The following is a 24,011-nucleotide window of genomic DNA, read 5'->3' on the forward strand; positions in this document are numbered from 1 at the left end:
TTGTTGTTGTTGTTGTTATTACAATTGTGGCGAGATAACCGGAGTCAGCTACTCATATGCATATGTGTACCTTGGCCCAACAACAATTACACACACACACACTCACATACTCTACATGCGATGTTGGCGTCGTCGTCGCAGTGCGCATGTCTGCCCTTAGCTGGTGGCCGTTTTGTCGACAACGCCGCCGCCGCCTCTCTTTTTCTCTCTCACTCTCGGAAAGTACTTTTTGTGCTCTCACATGTTCTTGCGCTCTCTGTGCTCACCAACACTGGCAAAGGTCGCTAAACTCATGGCATGTGTCTGTGTGTGTGCGGTGGGTGGTGATGCACGTAACTGGCGCACAGGGTGACTGCAGCGAATTATTCAAAACAAATGTTAGATTACAGAGCTGTGCATGCCATTAACAGAATTACAAGAATGCTGCTCAAGCAATTAACAGAGTTGTATAAAAGTGAACTTTGTATGCACACTTCTTATGATACAAATACTTCTTATGATAGAAATATAAGCTTGTACGCTCAATTACACGCATGATGGATTGTGACATAATTAGGCAAGGCATAATTTGACTTTATATAGTCATGTAAATCAGTCGGTTTGTTGGTTGTTTTGATGCGCATGTCTGCCCTTAGCGCAAAACTTAGCCTGTTCGCTCTCCGCATCGCATATAAACAGCTGTTCACCAACACATGATTCACTTGCAGTGTGTGTTTGTATGTGTGTGCGTATATAAAAACGCGACTGTCATTAAGCAGGCGACTGACCAAACGTCCACAGGGTGGCTATGCAGCAAAGGCATGGTTAAGTCCTCCCAGTTGTCATAAAAAATGTGTTTATAAAAAAAAAACAATTTTAAAATTTGCATTAAATTTTTTATTTGCTATAATAATTAGGTTCTTCTATAAGTGCGAACAAAAGCATATGTACATATATACACAGGCACACACACACACACACTTACTCTTGTTCACGCACGCAATTAAAGAATGAGCGCATGTTGATTGATGGCAAGAATTTACCCAAAACGCAAACAAAAACTATATACATACACAAACACACATACATAGAAGTAAACTCGAAAGTATGCCTGTACATACACACACATACAGCTAAGCGCATCGACATGAGCTAATCAATCAATCAATCGACAACAAGCAACGCTCTCAGCGTCGCACATCCAACGTCACCGTCAGTCTGTGATTGGCGCTGCCCCGGGAAGGTCGTTCAAGCATACGTACGTATGTACGCGTTATTTCAAGGAAAACATCGTTATCTGTAAGCCATTAACATTACCAATCAAATATTTAAATATTGCATGAAAGAGACTTTGTTTATTCCCAAAATAAAAGAGCTTTCCTAAAGCTGTTTTATTTAACACACAAGTGGTCACAAATGTCATTTCTGAAATATACGTGAAATATACTAATATAGAGAATGCCAAAAGTCGTCAGCTGGTCACACTTCTATGATATTCCAAAACATGAGTAAAATGGCGCGATATTTTAAACATCTTCTCATTCCTGTTTTTTCACAAGTCTAAAAACACATTTTTGGTTACATTGGAAATATGATTTATGTATTAAATTTGTTTATACTTTGTATGTAATATTAAAATCATCTTTTTGTTTATAGTTTGGGCACAGTCTGAGTGAATTGGAAGCTAACAGAGCACTGTTATTTTCAACAGATTTTCTGGCTGTGGGTGAAATGGCGGCGTTGCCGGATCGCTTCAATGCCGGTAAGCGGTTATTTTGGTGCGAATTTTTGAAACTCTACGAACAGATGCCCGAGCTGTGGAATGTGCACAATTTGGACTATAGAAACAAGGAATTAAGGAATGAATCATATGAGATTCTTCAGACAAAGCTCAAAGAAATTGAACCAAATGCCACAAAAGCCGATGTCGGTCGACGGATCAACATTTTTCGCACAAATTACAGACGAGAACAGATGCGGATTTGGAAACAGCAAGAACTGGGATTGCATCCGAATCTGTGCAAGCCCACATTGTGGTTCTACGAGAACATGAGTTTCCTGCAGACCCAAGAGTCTTTTCAGCACAGATCTAAAAGGTCGAGACTGTGGAATAAGCAGGATACACCTCACGATTTAAAGGCAGACGTTGGTTCACATTCATCTTCAGAGGTTCCCGAGTCGAGCTTATCCTTCCTCCAGCACCTGCAGAGTAATTTGGATCCACTGGACACAACGCCAACGGCATTCTTAGCACCTGCCACCACCAATCGCGACACAATGCCAACAGCTTTCGATGAGAGCATGCTAATCAGCCCAAAGATTGAAATATTTGATAGTGATCCGTCGATGGAAGTGAATAGGCAAGGTCACAACGATGATGTTAAGATGGATAACGTCAATTCGAGTATCCCAGATATTGGCGAGCCAAATGGCTCAACTACACCGGCAACGACTGCAATGAAGGGTCTTCAAACAGACGGGACGTCTCCCATTCTCAGTGAAGCCTCCGAAGCATTAGCGAAGTCCTGGGCCATTCAATATGAGGAGATGGCGCCGACGCAACGAATTCTGGCGAGGAAAGCTATTGCCGATATTCTCTTTGAAGGCTGTATGGGCAACTTGCGGGTTAATCGTGGCGATCGCACTACTGTGGTTAATAATGTTTAAGACTTGTTGTACTCTATGAACTACAAATGTAAATAACTAATAAATATAACGACAAATTAAATACAAGACTGACAGTGTGACCAAAACTATGGATATGGATGGCCATTGAAAAATATACCGAAATATGCTAACATAACTGCCAACTGGTTACACTTTCTGTTCATTGGCTGTGTGGCGGTCGGTCGATTAATTGTGTACTCTCACAGCTGATATCGCAATTTGAATTTGTTGTACGTTACTAAATAATTCAAAATTCAATTTGTATTTTGCTGCAGTGGCAATTTTAGTACTTACACTCCAAGAAAATTGCTTGAATGAAAATAAAAGTAGACTCAAATTTAGATTTTATTTTAAAAATAAGTGCATGAAAATAAATCCACTCTAAAAATTGAAATTTATTTCAAAAATAAGTGCACAATGTGAATGTTTGCTGTAAATATGAGTCGAATTATAATGTGCTTAATCATAAGAAGGCTTTACATGAAAATTTCGATTTTCCAAATAAATTTTTAATTCATTAATTAGTTTGCTTTCTTTCTTCCATACACTTATTAATTATTTATTTTAGTTTATTTTATTTGCCATCGCTCGCTTAACACAAATCTAAACAGCTTGTTTAATAACTAGTATTTAGCAGCGACAATTACTTTCAAATTTGTTTCACCTCTTGAAAGCAGCGAAAAACTTTACGCCAACATCTAATAAAAAGCGAAATGAAAAATCTTAATTAGCGACATGTGCATGTGATTTGTGCTATGTATAATGCTCTGGCAACGACAACGGAGCAGCAGCAGCAGCAGCTGTGTTTGACCACCGCCCATCCGGTGATGCACTTAACGCGTTTGCAAATGATTTGAGCAGCTGTTGCCACTGCACCTGTGAAGCTATAGTTAAAACTTGAAGCTTGGGGCCGGGACAACGCCTGTCTTAATGCCGCTGCTGAGTCGCGCCGCCTGTTTTGCCATTTTACGTGTAATTTTTGCCTAGCCCAACCGCATGGAAAAATTCAAATCACTGTGAATGGGGAGACGAAGCGATGCTGACTGTTGTTGCTGTTGCTGTGGTTGCTGCTGACTGGCCTAAGTCGCTGTAGCATTTTGCACCTGTCGTCCTACGCATGTGAAAATCAAGCGCAACTTTAATTGATACAACAACACGGCCAGGCTGAAGAAGGGGCCTAAAACAGGGCTGAGTTGTTGCACGTGTTGCAACTGCAACCTCAGAGTGCTTGCAAATAGTCGCGGCAAAAATGTTGTAAAAAATGCGTGGAGCCTGCACACAGCTGCTGCTGAGGTTGAGGCTGAGACTATGCTTGGGGGAAAAGTGAGCCCTTGACACAACAACAGCAACAACAACAACAGCTACGATTCGAACAACAACAATTCGAGGCACAACTGATCACTGCAAAGTTTTGCAGCCTTAAATGGGCATTGAAATTAAATGCAGCTGCTTTAATGACGCTGCTGCTTGCACTTGGAGAGGAGAGAGGGGAGTGAAGAGAGAAGAGGAGTGAGGAAAGGGGAGCGGAAAGAGGCGTTCAGCGGTGGGATGCGTATCAAAATGGCCTAAACAAATCTGTGAATATGGCACACAAAAGGCTGTGTGGCAGTTGTTCGCTTTGGTGGGCGTTGCATGTGGCAGTTGTTCGCCTGGGCGTGGCGCCACAAAAAAAAAAATGAAATGCAAGCGACTGCGCCGGTGGCCGATGTTGCGATGCCTCGCTGCTTCGATGCCGCCTCGCACACTCAACGTGGTGGGCGCCAGTTAACAAAGAAAACAACAGCAAACAGCAACTGCAACAACAACAACTGCAACAACAACAGCAGCAACAACAACAACAACATCGACAGCAATGTTTTGCCTTTTTGGGCCGTTTAATGGGAGTTGCCGTTGCCTTTTTTGGTTCAACGAAATCAAGAAACAAAAATCAGTTTATCGCAAGTTGTTGCCGTTGGAGTTGTTCTTTGTTGTTGTTGTTGTTGCTGTGGTTGCTGATGTTGCACTGATGATGATGTTGTTTGCTCAAGTTTAACGTATACATATAAAAATAAATTCGTTTTGTGCGCAATTTGAAATGCAATTCAAGTCCTAAAACGAAAGACTTAGGCAACAAACTCGCCGGAACTACAACTACGTCGCATCGCCTCCTTTTTTTTTTCTTTTTTGTTTTTTGATTGCAATTCGAAGCGGCGCATAACCCTTGTGGCACGACTCGCCCGCTGCCGTTCATAAGGTGCTCATCAAGCGCCATAAAGCTGACCAATCGAGGTCTACATTTTCCACTCCCAATGACCAAAGTACAGAGAACAAAATTTCACTTTTTTGTAATATCAAAAATTTGAAATTTTATCTTAGTGTAATAACTTTTGACCTAATTTATATTAGAATTAAAAAATTTTGTTTTTCTTTGTTTTTTTTATTTTATTCCTTATATGTAAGGATGTGCATTTTACTTATAGCTGTGCTCGTTGAAATAGCAGTGCGTTCTACGCGCTTAAATTAAAAAAAATACTAATATAAACGCAACTTCGGGATAAAATTTAGTTATATACGCTTAAAGTGCTTATTTTAAAATAATATGTTTAAGCAGTTTTTCATTTTGGGTAACTTAATATTTCAGTATTTAGCATTCAAGTATTTTTGAATACAAAAAATAAAATTTGCGTAATACATATTTTTTTTATTGTTTACTTATTTTATTTATTTATGTAATAATTTTCAATATAGGTACATTGAAAATTTACTATGTAGTTGGCTTTTTTATGTACTATATAATTTTTAAGTTACTGTCATAAAGTTAAGGTCGTATTATATGTAAATTATGTCAGCTTTGTAAATTATTAATTCATCTTTGGTATATTGTTCATCTCTTAGAGTACTATAGACTAAATATAAAATTTGTGTATCTTACTTACTATTTATTTAAATTTCTCATTAGAACTAGTTATCAAAAAAAATTAGTATTGTTTAGAATACTTAGCTTTGCATAAATCAGATTTTATTTGATGTATCTCAAATGAAAGAATTGTTATACTCGCTACCCATAGGTTAAAGAGTATTATAACTTTGTGAATTGTACTTCATTGATTTACCAAATATGGCATCAAGTATATTTTTGGTATTTTGTGGTATATTTTACGAATAATATCGCATTGTTTTGCATTTATTGAAAATAGATACCTGGAATCGCACAGCCGAGCACACTCGACTGAATCTTTCTTAATATACTTTGAAATGAGTATTATTTTTAACTTAGAAATTTTAAAAATGAGCTCTTCAAAATAAAATTTCCTTAATATTATAGTTCATAAATTAGAAATAAAATTAGTATAACTCTTTTTAATTTTAATAGCTTTGCAATTTGATCTTATATCATTGCATTTCTCTCAGTGCATTAAGTTGCCCGTTGCTGACCATCCTCGGTCGAGGTCAATTGCTGAAGAGTTGTACAAGCTTTGCTTGGCTGCAATTGATTGCAAACTTAATGAGAAATTTCCAATTTGTATTGGCCGATAAAATAGCTCATCGTCAGCTGCAGTTCAGTTGTTGTAGCTGTTGTTGTTGTTTGCTGTGCTGCGTTGTTTGTGCACGCTGTGTAAACATGCGAGAAATAAACAGTAACCAATTGCATTTCTCAAACGCTGCTGCGGGGCACGCGACAACAGCGGAAAAAGCAACCCTCAAAAATTGAAGATTCAGGTGCAGACCACGCGTCTGTTTAGTTTTTTTTCTACTTATTTTAGGGGTGGGTTTCGGTGGAAAAGCTGTTGCTTCACAAAAATCACACGAGAACTCAAGCAGTTGCTGCCAAATGCGCCTGGGAACGAGAAATCCAAAAATCGGAATGAGAATCAGAATAGGGATTCGGATATGGGAATGGTCAGGGTGAGAGAGTGAGAGCGTGAGCGTGAGCGTATCATGTGAACTGTCCCTTTGCTGCTCGTCCGCTAATGAGACTGCGATGGGAAGCGAGTGCTTGAAATGTGGAATGTGGGCGCGCAGACGCAACAGCAAAAGCAACAGCAAACAACAACAACAACAGCAAAAGCAACAACGGCGTGACGAATAATGTGAGAGTGAGAACTTTATTAAAACGTTCTTTGGCCTGGCTTGGATTTGTTTGGCTGCCCTCGAAGTGTGGGCAACAAAGGGTGTATTAGACTGAGAGAAGCGCAAGTGACTTTTGAATAGAATAGCTGAAGGAGAAGATTGAGTTGAATAGCGACAGATCATGGAGATAAAACTCAAGCGAGGGTTTTTTAATTTGGCGTGTGCATTGTGCGAATATTAAGTACTATATGAACGAACTGATATTCTTTCAATAATTGTGTATAAATATGGAAATTGTATACTAGAAATTATAATGTTAAACTATATATTGGCATTTATTGACTCAGACAGTATATATTGTATATAAATTTGATATACTGTAACAATTTATACTGCAAAATTGATAAACAAAATATAGGCTTGGTATATTTCAGTATTTCTTTGGTACCACATTAATTTGATATATTTAAAGTAAAATTATATCTATATAACATAAAATCTATATAAGTAAGAATTTTATTAAGACGCTCAACTTTTTCTTTTACTTAAGATACTATAATTTTACATTGATCTGCTTATTGTTTGTTTTATGACATATTTTAAAAACAAAGAATATTTGCAATAGAAAAATAATATTATAATATAAATAAATTTGTGTAATTTCTTATGACAAATTTTAAATAAAGAAAAAACATAAATGGTCTGTTTTCTTATGAAGGTATTGCACACTTATCCTTTAGATTTAGCTCAGCTGAAGTTTTACTATATGTATCTGTAATGTAGTTATCTTAAAAATGTGACTATTGTCTTCAGACAAATTGTAATTAAAATAAAATTAATAAGAATTTCAGCTTTGCTTCAATATTTAGCTTTTTTCTTACATTTTTATCACACCTAAAATTAATCCGATTATTGTCTTAAAGCAGATAAAAAATTTTATTTAGTTACAATGCAATTGTAACATTTCTTAGTTTAGAACCTTACTTTGGATTTACTATTCTATTCTTCTAACATATAAAAATTTTGGGAAAAAATTTGTTTGATTGTCTTAAGACAACTGACAAATAGGCTAATGTTACACATTATATAATCATATAAAATAATGTGATTTTAGTAAATGAATTACCCTATTTTAGAGACTCTTTATTAAGACGCTGAAGTTTTAGTTTTACTTAAGATTTACATCGATCTGCTTATTGTCTTAGGACAGATTTTAAAACAATAATATATCATAATATCTCTTTGTATTTATAGCTATAACTTTACTACTATGTATGTACTTCTAAACTACTTTTGTTCACTTACCTTTAATGTGATTACAGGGTATGTTGAAAGTGTGTGCGGTCAAGCAAACAAATTGAGTTAGTTGTGGGCACATTACATTGTCGAAAAATATTCTCTTTGAGTTTGTTGCACATTTGGAGTATTCTGAAATTGTTGAAATGCTTTTCACACGGACTCAGACACGGAGGCGGTGAGAAAGCGAAAGAAACGTGGGACTGTGAAAATTGTGAATTGTGAAGCGAAGATTTCAGACGAAGAACAGAGAACAGAGAAAACAGAGCAGAAAAGTGAGAACGGAAACTTTTTTCGTTTCGCACACACACACCTGTAAATGGGTCAAGCTGTGTGTGTTAATGAATTGGCAGCTCATTTTGATTCGGGATCAGGCGTTGTGGCTAAATGCGGGCATTACAATTAAAATTAAAGCATAAGCCGCATAAAAAATTGACATGCTGATCGCTGCTGCACAATTTGGCAGCAGCTGAAAAAAAAACTTTCGTTTGTGGATATGGAAACTTGTGCGTTAATTAACCAAAAAGGATACGGCGCCTTTTGATTTCCGAAACTTTTATGGTCAATTCATTTAGGTAACCCAAAAAATACAAAAAAAAAGCATAAGGAAAGAACGTCAAAAAATTGAAACCGAAAATGTTGGGCTCATTTTATGGGCCGGCGACACCTTTTAAGAGCGCCAATCGAATCAATGTTTTAACACGAGAATACCATTTCCAAAACGGGCTCATTAAGCACTCCCGAATAACCCGAAAAAAAAAACACAAAAAACACAAAATTAAAAGCCATAAAAAATTATCAAAAAAAACCTAAAATATATATAAAGGATGCGAATTCTACGAATGCGCAGCAGCTGCAAAAAGTAGAAGGAGAATCGTTCGTGAATTCGAATTGGAATTGGAATTCATATTCATTTGATTTCACAATGCTGCGAAAGTGAAACTGACTCTGAAACTGAAGGCAGGTGAATGGAGCAAAAGCAGCAAACAAAATGCGCCATTGCCCAAAACTGACACACATCTTTTTCTTGTTTGTTTATACCCGCTATCTATAGGTTAGAAGGGTATTATAACATTCAACGTAATAGTATAAATATATACTATCTTAAGTGTTTCTTAAGTATGTTCATTTGATATACTGTAAGAATAATATCGCAATATCCATATACCAAATATAGTCTACGGTCAATTATAGTATTTCTTTGGTATATTAATGTGGTATATTTTTAAAGTGATAGTATATCTGTATATCAAATGCAGCTTTTGGTAACCTGTAGTATTTCTTTGATCTATTAATTTGGTATATTGTAAGAATAATACTGCAATATTTATAAATAATAGTCTTTTAAGTATTTCTGCGGTATATAAATACGCTAAGTAATAGTATCATTGTACCATATATAGCCTTTGGTAAATGTTAGTATTTATTTGGTATATTTTAAGTAATAGTATATACCAACAATAATCTTTGGTAAATTTATTAATTTCTTCGGTATATTAGTTTAGTATATTTTTAGAAATAGTAAATCAATATACCAAATAATTGCTTCTGGTGCATTAAGTTATTCTCGGGTATATGAATGTATGGTATGTTTTAAGTAATAGTATATCGATGTACCAAATATAGCCTTTGGTAAATGTTAGTATTTCTTCGGCAGTATCAGCAACAGCTTGTGGCAATTTTAAGTATTTGTGCGTCATTAATTTGGCATATTTTAAGTTATAGTATATTGATATACCAAATATAATCCATGGTAAATTTTAGTATTTCTTTGTATATCGATGAACAAAATATAGACTTTGGAAAGTTTTAGTATTTCTTTAGTATATTTGTATTTATATTAAATAATGTTATATCGATAAACCAAATATAGCCTTGGCATATTTTAGTATGTTTTAGGTATAATAATTTTGTATATTTTGGGTAATAGCTTATTGAATTAAAAAACATAATCTGTATAGCATTATATTGTACTCCGATACCAAAAATAGTATATCCATATACCAAATATAGACTTTGCTAACGTTTAGTATTTCTCGGTATAGTATATTTTTAGAAAAAGTGTAACGGATATCTCAGAGTGAAGCACTGTTTTATAAGTGAGCTTAATAGAATATCGTCATACTAAAAACAGTATATTCATATACGAATTATAAGCTTTAGTATTTTATCGGTCTATTAATTTGGTATATTTTAAGAAAAAGCGGAGCGGCTATCAGTCAGTCGAGCACTGTTTTATAATTGAGCGAAATAGTATATCGTTATACCAAATATAGTATTTTCGTATACCAAATAAAGGCTTTGGTATTTCTTTGGTATATTAATTGGGTATATTTTAAGAAAACGCGGATCGGATATCTATCAGTCGAGCACTGTCACTTTCTTACTTGAGCTTTTTTGAGAGTTTGACAAGATCGCGCTCAACAAGTTTTGGCAATTTGAAAATCTCTGCGCTAATTACTGCAGAGAAGAGCAACAACAGCAGCAGAAGAAGAAGAAGCAGCAGCTGCTGCTGTCTTCAGCTTGGTCTTTGGTCTTGGCTAATTGAACTCATCAATTTGGTAGCTAATGAAGTGGCAGTCGGAGTCGCAGTCGCCAGCAGACGCAGTGGACCAGTTACCATTTTACCAAAAACTGTCGCCTTGCATTTTCAGCTCCAGCGAAATTGCAATGCATGAGACCAAACAGAAAGAGATTGACGGGAAGAGAGAGAGAGGCTTGCTTCTGCCTTGATTGTCGTGGTCCGATAACGGCGAATAAAACACAAAATGCCAAGTGCTTCCTGCTGAAGCTACCGCTGGCTGCTGGCTGCTGACTGCTTTCTGGCCATTTAATTAGCAGGTTAATTGCCCATGAGGCAGGCGGCAAGCAGCCAAAAAAAAAAAAAGTTTGCATCTTGCCAAACGCCGCCACTCAGCAACTTCATTAATAATTTTGTGTGTGTGTTTGTTGTCTGAAGACAACTGCATCTTCGACTACGATTGCGACTTCGACTGCATCGCTGTCTGCATCTCTGGCTGCATTTGTCATAGACAAGCGACAAGCGACTCGTTTGGTTAGTTTTGCCTGCTATCGACGTGGCCAATGACAAATGATATGTTGACAGCAACGCAACGTCAGCAGTTGCTAAATTTTGACACTGTCTTATCGAAGCTCAACTCCGATTGCCCAGACTTCGACTTCGACGCATCTGCGCAAATATTGTGAAACTCCAACACAAACTGCATTTGCAGGGGGAGGAGGGAAGGAGATGGAGAATTGAATGGCAGTCAGAGAAGAGAGACAGTCGAGACAAGTCAGAAATCAGTAGCCATAATTCATTGTTATCTGCAAAACGGATTGAAGGTCTTTAAGTGCCCCCAAGTTAGCTGCTGACTCTTAAGACTGCTCCACATCGATCATCATTTCATTGGCATTTCTCTTATCGCAAGAGATGCGCATTTCGCATTTAAGCGCAACAGTTGTCCAGTTAAATCCCTTTTGCAGTTAAATAACTGACTGTCACTTGCTGATAAGTCACTTTTGCATTGTGGAACTCTGAGTAGCAATCAGAAATATATGAGAAAGTAACTACAATAAAATTACTAAATTATTTTTGTACAACTTAATAAATAAATCCAACCAACTAAAAAGAAGTTGTAAAATATGTCTCATTGGAAAATTGGAATTATACAATTTACTTATAGTTTAAACCGACAGATTGTAAATAAAAGAAGAAAGAAACAAAAATATTAAATCTAGAATTAAATACTAAATTTAATTTAAAGAAAAGAGAATGCTGGCTGCTGGGATTTCGACTTAAAGTATTAAATATTTTATATATAATATAATGTAATATACAATAATATATAAATATATTTATTCACTTGATTCTCTACGAAAGTAAAGAAAGTCTTAAAAGGACTAAAAATGGTTTATGAACTAAATTATATATTATTTATTTATTTACGTGTTAAATTATTATACAAAAATAATAATTTAGTATTATTTATATTAAATTACTAGTATCCGCCCGAGCAGGGACTTGAACCCTGGACCCTTGGATTAAAAGTCCAATGCTCTACCGACTGAGCTACCCGGGCACTTGACAAAATTATATAGAACTGGAAAAATATTAAAAAATTCAAACTAATTAGAAATTTTGTTTTTGCATTGTTTATTGTGTAAACAATAATTTAATAAATTAGAAGGTAATAAGGCGCAATAACTTTTCTAAATCTCTCATTGATATTTCATTTTCTTTGCTGTACAAATATTGTTACAAAACATACAAAATATCAACTCTAATTATGTTAAGCAGACAGTTTTTTATATGGTTTTCATCCTATTTATCAATTAACATTTTCAATTTGTCTTTTATAAGACCATAACAAAAAAACTTAAAAGCAATTTAAATCTGTATTCTTTTAAATCTGTCTTGAGATAACAATCATAGATACTTATTTAAACAATGTTGTTTTGCACCCATCATTTGACTTAAGTGGTTGTTAATAATGACAGTATAACAAAGAGTGTGAACCAATCATGAGAAAAATCAATTGAAAGCGTTTGAGGTAAATTTCTTTACTGAGCACAAATATAAGCCAACACTTTTTAGTTCTAACTGCTTTTAAAATGTGTTTGCTTCCCTCTCCTGAATATTGTATTTCACCTCCTGTTTTCATGCCATGATTGCTTAATCCACTTAAGAGTTTAGCATTCAAATAGAATTGAAAATTCAAATTGAATTAAAGAGTCCAATAAATTCTTTAATGAAATCAAAGTTGAGCCAAGTTTTTTTGCTCTGACTGTTCGAAAATCTCTTTCTTCTGTCTCCTGAATTTTGTATTTTGACTGCCACAATTTCACACCTCCTTAATAGCAAGGAAACTCTTCAGTGATCGTAATTTATATTAAGAATTTAGTGCTAGTATATAATTTAATATAGGTAATAATTTAAATTTTCAATCAATCAATCAATTTTCTTCCAGATCTCAAAGTGAAGCCAAAACTTGGCGATCAAACTTTTCGTAATTTTCTTCCTTCCCTTTCCAGAATTTTATTTTTTAAATTGCGTCAATTTCACTTCCTGTTTTAACTCCTTCACTAAAATATAATTGAAAATTCCAATAAAATTACAAATTTCAATACCTTTTTGTTAATGAAGTCAAAGTTAAGCCAAGATTTTGTACTCTAACTATTCGGAATTCTCCTGCTTCTCTCTCCTGAATTTTATAATTTAACTTCCACAAATTCTCCTCCCCCATCTCCTGCTTAAACTTCTCCTCATCAATCGTAGGGGTATTATATGGTAATCACCCCTCTGTAGAGTTGGCTTTAACCCCTCTGCAACTAATCCACCACCACATGCGCTCTCCTCAATAGCTTCCACACGCAAAGTCTACCATAAAACACCCCTCAATTCTCCTGCATTTCCCCTTCGACACCCCTGCGGATTGCCCCTCAAAACGCAGCTATTGCCCCTGCTCAGAAATCGTGTGGAGAGTTGCTCAAGAGAGCGAGAACGAGAGCGAGAACGAGAGCGAGCGCAAGTGAGCGCCAAAGAAACGAAAGACTTAAGACACAAACGCGAAGCTTCGGCTGGCAAAGAACGAAACGAAGCGCGGCGTTGACTTGACTCTTTGCTTGGGTGACTCAAGTGGCATGCCTAGCTGCAATACGTTGTGGCCGCGCAACGCGAGCTGCGAACATTGCCACAAGCAACGAATTGCATTTGTAATCATGCGGAAATGATCGCGTTGACCTTTCAGCAAGTTGCAAACAGACTTTGCCTGCATTCTCGGTCTGTCTGTCTGTCTGTTTGTGTCTGCGCATTCCGCGGTTGCAATCTGCGCCAAAGTTATGATGGCTGCAACTTCATCTCGTTGCTCATCTTCAGCATCTGAGCGCTCTGGTCGCGTTATTTGCATGTTGTTGGCGACCTTTTGATCTGCTTTCGGCTTTCAAGTCAATACAATTATTGATTTGCTCGCTGCCTTTCTCCCTTTTCTGTTGACTGTTCTGATCCGCAATTTGCGATCTCTGACGTCTCGGCAATTTCGACGTTGCAATCAACTTGAACTGCGCTGAAAGATTGGCCTTCCAGCTACGTGCCAGGTGTCAGGATCAGCATTCAGCATTCAGCATTGCGTGTCTCCTCAAGCTCAAGTTCCAAGACCCATCTCGATCACAATTAGTCACTCATCCAAGGGATTAACACACACACACACACACACACATTCAGAGCTCAGCACAGATCACTTTATTAAGGAGAAAAAGAGTTGAGGCTGCTTTTATAAATGGCATTTTAATCAAAATTGTCGCCTGCGGTTGTGTATTAATATTGGGCATTATGAAAACAAATTGCATGGACAGCCGCGTTGATGGCCAACAACAGCGCACACAGCGCCAGCCACAGCCACAGCAAACGACCAACAACAAATTAAAGCTGCCTAAATGTTAAACAATTTACACCGGGCGCAGACATCATCACGTTGCGTTTTTATACCCGCTATCCATAGGGTAGAAGGGTATTACTACTTTGTGCCGGAAGGAGATGTGTATAGCATATAGAAGAAGGAGTCTTTGATCCTATCAAGAATATTCCTGTCCGTCCGTCCATATGAACACCCAGATCTCAGAGATTATAAAAGATAGAGATATAAACCTTTTTCGACAGTTCTTGTCATGTTTGCACGCAGATCAAGTTTGTTTCAATTTTGTGCCATGCCCACTTCCACCCCGAAAATCAATAAAAATCGAATAACAAGCGTAATACATATACAATAATAACTATAGTATTTTAGATTCCTGAAATATAGGTTGCGATCAGATAAAAGTTGTAGAAGCTATTTAGGGAATTCTTTTGTATGGAAAATCTGGTATATTTTGTATTCTATGGTGTAGTTTAACTGTAGTACTATATTAATATACCAAATAAAGCATTCGGTATATTTTAAGTATTTTTATTGTATAATAATTTGGTATACTCTAAATATATGTATATATGATTTTTTGTGTACTCTATGGTATATTTGGTATGTAGTACTATATAATTATACCAAATATAAAAGTTGGTATATTTGTAGTATTTTTGCGGTATATTATTAGGTATATTTTAAAATTATATATGCTATATTGTGTACTATATGTTATAATTTGCATGTATTGTTATACCAATAACCGAAGTTTTGGTATATTTGTAGTATTTTATCGATATATTAATTTGGCATATTTTAAAATTATATATGACAGCATATAGTACTATATATAAATACCGAATATAGTTATTGATATATTTTAGTATTTTTACAGTATACTTTTTAGTATATTTTTGTTCGCAATGGGTAGCGAGTATCTGACAGTCGAGCACACTCGATTCATTGCTCTTTTGCGTTGTTGTGCATTAGTCAGCCAGGGTTAACTCCAAGCTCAAGCTCGGGCTCAAACTCGTCTCCATTTTGGTCAAGTGGTCTGGCTAACTGGCCAACTAGCTGCCTGACTACCTGGTCTGTGCTGTGCTGTTATGTTCTGTTCTGGCCTGGTCATCGTCTCGTCTGATCAGGTCTGGTCTGGGCCGGCTCTTCTCTAGTCTAGTTGATTTAATTTCAACGTCACGTCGTCAGCGTCTGATTTGAATGCATTTTTCTTTTGGAGAACGTCTGAAATTACATGAGCTGCCTACCCAAAAACCAGACTCTGACTCTCGACTCTTCAACTGGGATTTGCCTTTCGAGGTCATGGGAAAATCACTTTTCAGTTGCCGCAGCATATTATTTATTTTCATTTTGCATGTAAGTTTAAGACTGAAATTGTACTAAAAGAGCTTTAAAAATATATAAATTAAAATATTGCTAAATTCATGCATTTATTAACGAAGTATTTCTATAATTTTTTTAGAGTATTTAATTATGCAATAAAATAATTCCAGAACCAAAATAAAATAAAATGTTTTGGGTGGTAAAATTACGTTGAACTTTTATATATTTTATATCTAACAGTGAAACTTCTTTTATGAAAAATTTTTAAACTCCATCAAAAATGAAGTTTTCGATTCAATATTTTAACGCAATATTTCCAAGACTTTTGCTTAATTCCTTCTTGCACAATATTTTAAAATCATTTGCAAATATTTTTCTTGTACTTTTATCTAATCTCAAAAACCACAAAATCAATTAACCTTTCGCACTCATCAATTTTGAAACCTTATTCAAAAAGAAGCTAAATTTAATTTGAAAATAATTTCAACAATTTTTCTACTCTCTATGGAATTTTTTTGCATTATTATTATTTCAAGCGAAACTTTTGCCAAAGTCTAAGACAATTTGTTGCTGGCATGCAAAAAAAAAAAAACCAATTGCTCAAACTCTAATCGCTGGCAATTGAAGGCAAATTGAAATGCATTGAACCTTTCGAAAGCGATTGGCGAAGCGCCCACAGCGAAAACACAAGACAAATTTGGAGCTGTTAGTCGCAATTAGGAGGACTTGAGTCTATGTTAACAGACTGAGATCCAGTTGTGTGCGACGAAGCTGTCGCCAACGCCATTGAATTGGCCATCGAGAGTTCCCACACAATTATCTTGGAGCTTGGACAACAATGCGTTTCCTGTATTCAAAAGAATTCCCAAATGAACAACAATTTTTGAAAATTAGCTAAACAAATGCGCAAACGAACGTGAGAACAAATGAAAAAAAAAGAGCTTTGCTTCGAAGTGTTAGCTAGATCACATCCACATCGATCGAAGGATAAGACAGCTAGGATAACATAGCCGTGATAGGAACAATAGATAATAAACCAGCGACCATCTGCGCCATCAAGAGTTTGTTCTCTTTGTCTGCTCGACAGCAGCTGTCTTTTGATTTTCTTGTGTGGAGCTTTAATAATATTTTTATGTTCAGCTTTGAATGCGTGGTTGATCGTTAAATTGGCATTAAAATTATTCGATACGGTTTTAAATATTTGCTGTAAAGGTTTGTAAAACTGTGCTAAAAGTCAAATTAATAAATGCGGGCAATATTTGCAGCTGCGTAAGTTGAAATTGAGTTAAAAATCAATAAAAAATAAACTAGTTGGCGGAGATCTAGAGATTGAGTGAAAAAGCGATACCCTATACATAAATTAATTAAGTAATGTTAAGTAATATTCAACATTAAAAGCTAATGAATTAATAACATGAACTCTTTGCGAAGAATTAAATAAATTTTACTGCACAGAGAGAAAGAACCAGCTAAGATGAAAAAATAAATGTTGAGTACAGATTTTATGATGTCACACTTGAACCAAGACGGTTTAATCTTAAGTTAAGATCATATATACGAACCTATTTAAGTATGAATCTAAGACCAACGACCACAAGGCATCTTTACTTACTGAGCTAACATCAAGAATAGTAGAAATTAGGTTCTAATTTTAAAGGAAGGGAATTCCAACATTTTAAGAAAAAGGAATACAATTCTTTAAGTTCTTAAATCAAGACTAAAATATTCTTGAACCAAGATTTTATTTTAAGATTAAAGATGTTCTTAATATGCAATTGTTCTTAAATGCAAATTAGGCATAACATTTATTTTATAATCTATCTTTCAGTCTACATTATTTTCTCTTTGTGTATATAATTCTTTTGTTTCAAATAATTTTTTATTTATTAATTTAATTTTTATAATTTATAAAAATTACCATTTTTAGTTAGTTTTTGATTTAATATTTTAATACAATTATCTTATCTTTTGTCCTTCTACATATTATTCGGTTTAGATTGAATCAGCTTTGTTTTATTTATAAGTATTAATATATAATCTTTTATTTAAAAACTTTTGTAACATTTATTGCAACTTCTTCATTGTTTTCAAAGCTTGCACAACTTAATCAAACCCTTTTTGTAGCACTCAATAATTATAGAGTGCGGTGAGCAAGCGAAATATGCATATGCATATGCATATGCATGCTCATAAATATATTCCGAAACACTTGGCGTTATGGAACTACATCAAGAATTATTGCCAGCTACGCATGTCTGTGTGTGTGTTGTGTGTGCCACGGCTGCAATTAAATATCAATTAAAAAATTGCAATGCAAATGCGCACGCACCCCAAAAGAGTAGGAAAAAAAAACGAATGACTTAAGACACAAACTTGGTTGCTCGACTGCGTGCTGTTTACCTTCAGAGACCCCTCGCGGCGTGTCTGTGTGTATGCAAATGTGTATGTGTGTGTGTTTGCAAATTGTACACACATGAGTGTGCACATACAAGCACATACTTAAGTGCAGAATTTACGAGTTGGCCCACAGACAAAACGACAAACTTTATTAAAAAATTGCGATTTCATTTCAGCATTTTTTCCATTTTTTTATTTCGGGGCCCGACAGTCGCAAGTTCAAGTCGTTTGTCATTTGCACACCCCGCTGAACGCTGACTTCGACTTCGACTGCAACAGCGACTCCGATTTGTTGTGGCATTTGCATAAATGAATGCACCTTTAAATGGCTTCTGGCACAGATCAACTGCACTCGCTGCTGCAATGAAGTGCAGCGCAGCTTGTGCGGTAATTAGAATCTATCGGATCGCATAGACGCTTAATTATGTTGGCCAAGTCAAGGAGTTGCCGGACTACGGACTGCGGTCTGCGGGGCACATTAAATGTGCTAAATGGCTTATGTAATTACCAGTTTAATGTTTAATTAAATGAAATTGAGTCATTAAAAGCATTCTCCATCTATCTCTCTATTTGTGTGAGTATGTTGTAGCACTCAGCATTACTCAACAATCAATCAGCAAATTTTTGTAGTTGCCTCTAAAAACAACAGTTCAAGAAACAAGGTCACGAATTAGGCAATTAATAGGAAATATATTTGTTTGAGAATAAATATTTTAATAACATTTTTGTAAGCTGAATAGCTAATAAATATTTTAATCTATTATTTTTGTAGTACTTTTTTTTTAAATATGTTATATCTACTATATTTATTAATAATAAATTTGTATTAAAGTAGGTCAACAGTAGGCATTTAATATTAAAGATTTTACTATGAATATGTTGTTAAAATCGCTAACAAATATAAATGTGGTAAATATGAAATATTATATAAATTCATAAGTGTGATTCACACAGTATATTTTTGAGTATTCAATTTTTTACTATACTATTTTTAGCTGCCACTTAATACAACACTTAAGAAACAAGGTCAGGAATTATGCAATTAATAGACAATATATTTGTTAGCTAATAAATATTTATTTATTAACATTTGTGTATGGTTCAATGCTAATAAATATTTTATGGGTTATATTCATTCTATTATATTCATAGTTTTTTTTATGAAAAAATATATTTTTGTTAATTCATTTTGTTGTACAATAAAATTGCCTTAATGTAGGTCAATAGTATATTTTTAATTAAATATTCTACAATAAATATTTAGCTGAAACTGTTAATAAATACAAGATAATAATATGACAACAATAAATAAATTAAATTAATTAAGTGTGTGACACTTAATACTTAATACACAGAGAAGGTCAGTATATTTTAAAGTATACAATATTTTACTTTAGCATGTTTATGAAATAAATTAATACATGTATAAATTGGTCGCTAGTATTAAATATCAATTCTTAATTGAGACCCACTTAACACTCCGACAAAGTCAGTATATTTTTCAGTATTCAGTATATAGCATGAAATGTCAATTTTAAATTGTGTAGAGATATGAATTTTATATAGTAACTAAGAAAAGTACGTATAAAAATTATGACTGTTACTTAATAATGGTAACCTATATTTGCTTCCTTCACATATTTGTATTTAATTTAAGTTAGTTATAAATAAAAGAAATAAAATGAAATCATAGCTTCTCTAAGCTCTAATGATAGGAAAATAATTATTTTAAAATATTTTATTTTCATTTAATTTTACAAATGTTAAACATTGTTTTTATACAATGGTAAAGGTACCTTTTGTACCTTTTTCTAAACCTGTTGTAAAATAGTATTTTCAAGGCAAGGCCAATGGTAGTGTTTATTTATGGTGAGTAAAATATTATTATTTGCAAACATAACTACATATTTCGTTTATTTATATTTCGCTGCACACTTTATCGCAGTATCTCTGGACAACATTTCCACTTCCTTCAACAGCAACTCGCAGATCGCGAACGTTGAACAAAGCCTGGAGTCAGAAGTCAAGTCACGGCTGCGCATGGCCAAATGGTAGTCGAACTATTTTGCTTATCTGGTTGTCTATAACTCGTATCTGGGGCTGCCAGCCTGTGGCCTAAATGGCTGGCAACATTTTCAACAAGCAAAGCCAAGGATATTGTCTACAAGCTGCAACAGAGCAACTCAGCAAACTGCGTCTGCGTTTGCGTCTGTGTCTCAGTCTCAGTCTGAGTCTGCAACTTGCGTCCCACGGCAAAGATTTGGCGCCATTGAAATTGAACAGTATGCAAAAACAGAATTGGAGCTGCAACTGCAACAACACGAGGCAACAACAACAAAGTTGCTTGTAGTTTTGTCTTACACGATCCACGCAACTGAGAGCTGAGATCTGTTTTGTCGACGATTTCGTTTTGCTTTTGTGTTTGGGGTTTGGAGTCTCTCTCTCTCTATTTGGTAGTGAAAACGATTTGCCAGTTTGGTGCCAAGTTATGCGTCGCCTGTGGTGCTGTGCAGGCGCCACACAGCTGCAACCAAAACGTGGCCAAAAAGAAATGTCAGCAGCATGCAACCACAGCTAACAGCCAAGAGGGGCAGACTCATCAGCAGCTATGTAAATGTTGCAATGTTCCAATGTTATTGCAGCTGGCTTCACTGTCAATGCCAATGCGTTTGTCATGCCCCAGACATTGGCAGCAACTAACAGCAACAACAGCAACAACAACGTCAACATTTTGGACAAGCAACAGCAACAGGCAACAGGACACATTATCAAAAGGCGCCGCATTTGCTTCCGCCATCATTAATAATATGTATAGTTGCTGCTGCTTGGGATGTGGATGTTGCTGTTGCTGCTGCTGCAATTGCTGATGTTGCTCTTGTTCTGAATTGACATTGGCTGCAGCACATCTGCAGCAGCAACAGCAACAGCATCGCATCGGCAGCAACATGTTGCCCAACTGCTCTCTCAGTTGCTGCTGTTGCTGTCATTTTGCAGTGGACTTTTAATTTATTTATGGCCGCACGACAACAACGATGACTTGCATTGAAATGCCGACAATCTGACTGCAAGTCTCTCACTGTCTGTGCTCCTCTTCTCTATCTATCTCACTCTTGCGTGTCCTGGCAGGAACTGCAGTGGCCTAAATGGCAATTAAGCAAACAATTTATAGCTTAAATGTTGAATTTAATTAATGTTCGAATTGCACGCAGAAATTAGCAAACACATGTGCAACTTACAAAAACCGAAAACTTTACACTGCACTGCAGTACAATTAAATACTGTTGGTAAGTGTGCCCGTTTCAAGATGCATCAAAGTTACCAAAGTGACCTCATTCTAGCATGCAATCGAGAATAATTTCGATCGTGTTGTGTGGTCACACTTTTTTTTTCTATTTACATTTTCGCTAGGTGCGCAGCATAAAACGTAAAGTAAATATGTATTTGCAATTGTGATAATACTAATAGTAAGAATATATTAATTAAAATAAATAAATACACTACACTACATTTTACAACATTGCAGCACACTTTCCACTCCCTTCTTTTGCCTGCCATTAAAAGCAAAGGCAAAGGCAGGCAGCGCCAGCAATTTAAATAAAACTTTTGCTTAATTGCATTGCATCTGGAGCTGAAAACGGTTGCATGTTGCATGCGGCAGCATGTTGCTGCCGCTGCTGCTGCTCTCTCAATCACGTTGCCCAATCCCAGCAATCCCCCAAAAGCCGTGCCGAAACTCTCGACTGCCGTTTGTGATTTTGCGCTGATCGTTAATTTAAATTGAACACATTTCGGACATGGAATCGGCCTCAGCCTCTTGGCGCTTTAATTGCAACAACACACACACACTAACACACACACAGACAGACACACATCGAGTTGTCTGCCCCTTTTGTACATGCCACATGAGTTTAGCTGCAGCTAAACGATTTCGTTTAATGCAAGTGCCCATCATTTTTGGCCTTTGCACGTGCTCTCCTCGCAAGTTGTTGATCCAACTTGGCCGTGCATACCCCACGGACATTTTGGTCATGGCGAACCGGCAATTAAATCCAGCCAGCATCTGAATATGCTCCTTCCTCCCTTCTCCCCTTTCCTTTCCCTTTTCCTTGCCTGACTTGCCGCCTAATGAGTTTTTAATTGGCATTCATCCTGCGCTTTTGCTAATTTGTCGATCGTAGCTAAAGACTCTGTTTTTTTTTTATTCACTTCTCTTGTTGTTTTCTTGATATCAACGCTGACTTTCTTTCCTTAACGATTTTACGAGTTTGAAGGCAAAGACAAAGATTGGCTGTGTGTAATTGGAGCTGATTGAGCCATCAAGCAGCTGCCATTGGCTCGTAATTTGAGCTACTCCTTTCTAAGCTTCAATTCGCACCTTGTGTGCACCTGTACTTTACTGCTTTCCTGCTTTCCTTTCCTTTCCTTTCCTCTACCTGTGGCAGCTGGATTTATGCTAAAGAGCTGCCACGTAAAGCACAACGGTAGCTCTTTTAATTGCAGCCACTCGAATTACTAAAAAACGTTCTCAATTAACATTCGCAATTGAATTGCTTTTTTTTTTTTAGACTTCATTGAACACATGATCGTTTTTTTTTTTTTGTGTGTTTAAATGAGGAATGTGAATGAGGCTATTTTATAGTGCAAGTAATTTATTGCGAATTAATTGATTGACAATATCGTAATTTATTTTGTGATTACTTTTTGTGATTCGCATTTAAATAACTAGGAATCACTTTACAATTACATCTTTTATAGCTAAGCAAAATGTTCTACTATTATTAAAATTGTGAATAAGTGCAGAATTCTTTTAGCACTTGATCGTTTTTTATACCCACTTCCCTTTGGGTAGAAGACTATTAGTGAGTGAAGGCAGGAAATATATAATATATATGTGAAAGGCAGAAGAAGGCATTTCCGATCCTATTAAGTATAAATATTCTTGATAAGAATGGAATCTTAGATGTTTTGGCTGACAATTTTTATATGTTTGTATATAAAATTGCATATTTTGACCTCTATGGTATATTACGAATGTAGTACTTCACTGATATACCAAATGTGGTCTTCGGTATATTTTCGCGGTATATATTTTAGGAATAATAAAGCACTTTTTTGCTTTTATTTAAATTGGGTAGCGCAGGAATCTCACAGTCGAGCTCACTCGAGTTCTTACTTTTATTTTTTTGGCTTCGATAAAATCTGTGTATAACAGCAATTAATTTAACGGTTTTTTTTACCAATTAAATTAGGCTTAAATGAGCGTTAGGTGAGTTAAGAGTGCTAAATTATTCGACAACTTGAATATAGTTTATCGTTTAATTTCTAGTCAATCAATTCAATTGAAATTATTCTTAGTAATTATATGTTACATTATTATTACACAGTTATTTTTATTAAGCACCTTTTACAATTACTATTATTTCTTTAAAATTACATTGTAATATTTATTTTTCTGAAAACAGTAAACTACTAAACTACATAATAATAATTCATAAATAATAACTTTAGCTCTCCACTATTTTCCTAAAAATAGTTTTCTACATAATTCATAAAGCATAATTTCATTGCTGTACTTTTATGATCAATTTTAGAACTAGAAAATAAGCTTATGATTTTATATTTTATTTTATTATATTTATTTTATAATTACATAAACTATTTTAATGTATTTGTAATATTTATATTATAAATTTGGTTATAAATAAATTTGTAATCTATGCTTTTATAAAAGTATATAAATAAGTTAGTTTATCCTATCAGGAAAAATATAATTTATTTAAAACTTTTTTACTTGTGGCTTAAGCTCAGTTCATACACATCCAGTTTATTTATTGCAACTTGTAATTCGAATATTTAATTTAACGATTATATTATTTCCAAGCC

General features: G+C 35.2%; 2 protein-coding genes and 1 non-coding gene across 3 annotated transcripts in view; 1 reads left to right on the plus strand and 2 right to left on the minus strand.

Moving 5' to 3' along the window:
- Nucleotides 1-24,011, minus strand: part of LOC117569322 (uncharacterized) — a 191,158-nt gene that overhangs the window by 97,388 nt on the left and 69,759 nt on the right. The window lies entirely within an intron of this gene.
- On the plus strand, nucleotides 924-2,708 carry LOC117568300 (uncharacterized). Its single transcript, XM_034248833.2, has 2 exons — nucleotides 924-1,278; nucleotides 1,636-2,708. The coding sequence occupies exon 2, from the start codon at nucleotides 1,711-1,713 to the stop codon at nucleotides 2,644-2,646; it is 936 nt and encodes a 311-aa protein (XP_034104724.1). The 5' UTR covers nucleotides 924-1,278; nucleotides 1,636-1,710; the 3' UTR covers nucleotides 2,647-2,708.
- Trnak-uuu (transfer RNA lysine (anticodon UUU)) lies at nucleotides 12,002-12,074 on the minus strand. Its single transcript has one exon. It is a non-coding gene; the product is annotated as a tRNA-Lys (tRNA).

The sequence above is a fragment of the Drosophila albomicans genome, chromosome 3 (genome assembly GCF_009650485.2).
Source record: "Drosophila albomicans strain 15112-1751.03 chromosome 3, ASM965048v2, whole genome shotgun sequence".
In the NCBI taxonomy this organism is placed as follows: Eukaryota; Metazoa; Arthropoda; class Insecta; order Diptera; family Drosophilidae; genus Drosophila; species Drosophila albomicans.

Bases quoted from the DNA above. Each gene is read 5' to 3' on its own strand.
- LOC117568300 (XM_034248833.2), top strand. From the start codon at position 1,711: ATGGCGGCGTTGCCGGATCGCTTCAATGCCGGTAAGCGGTTATTTTGG.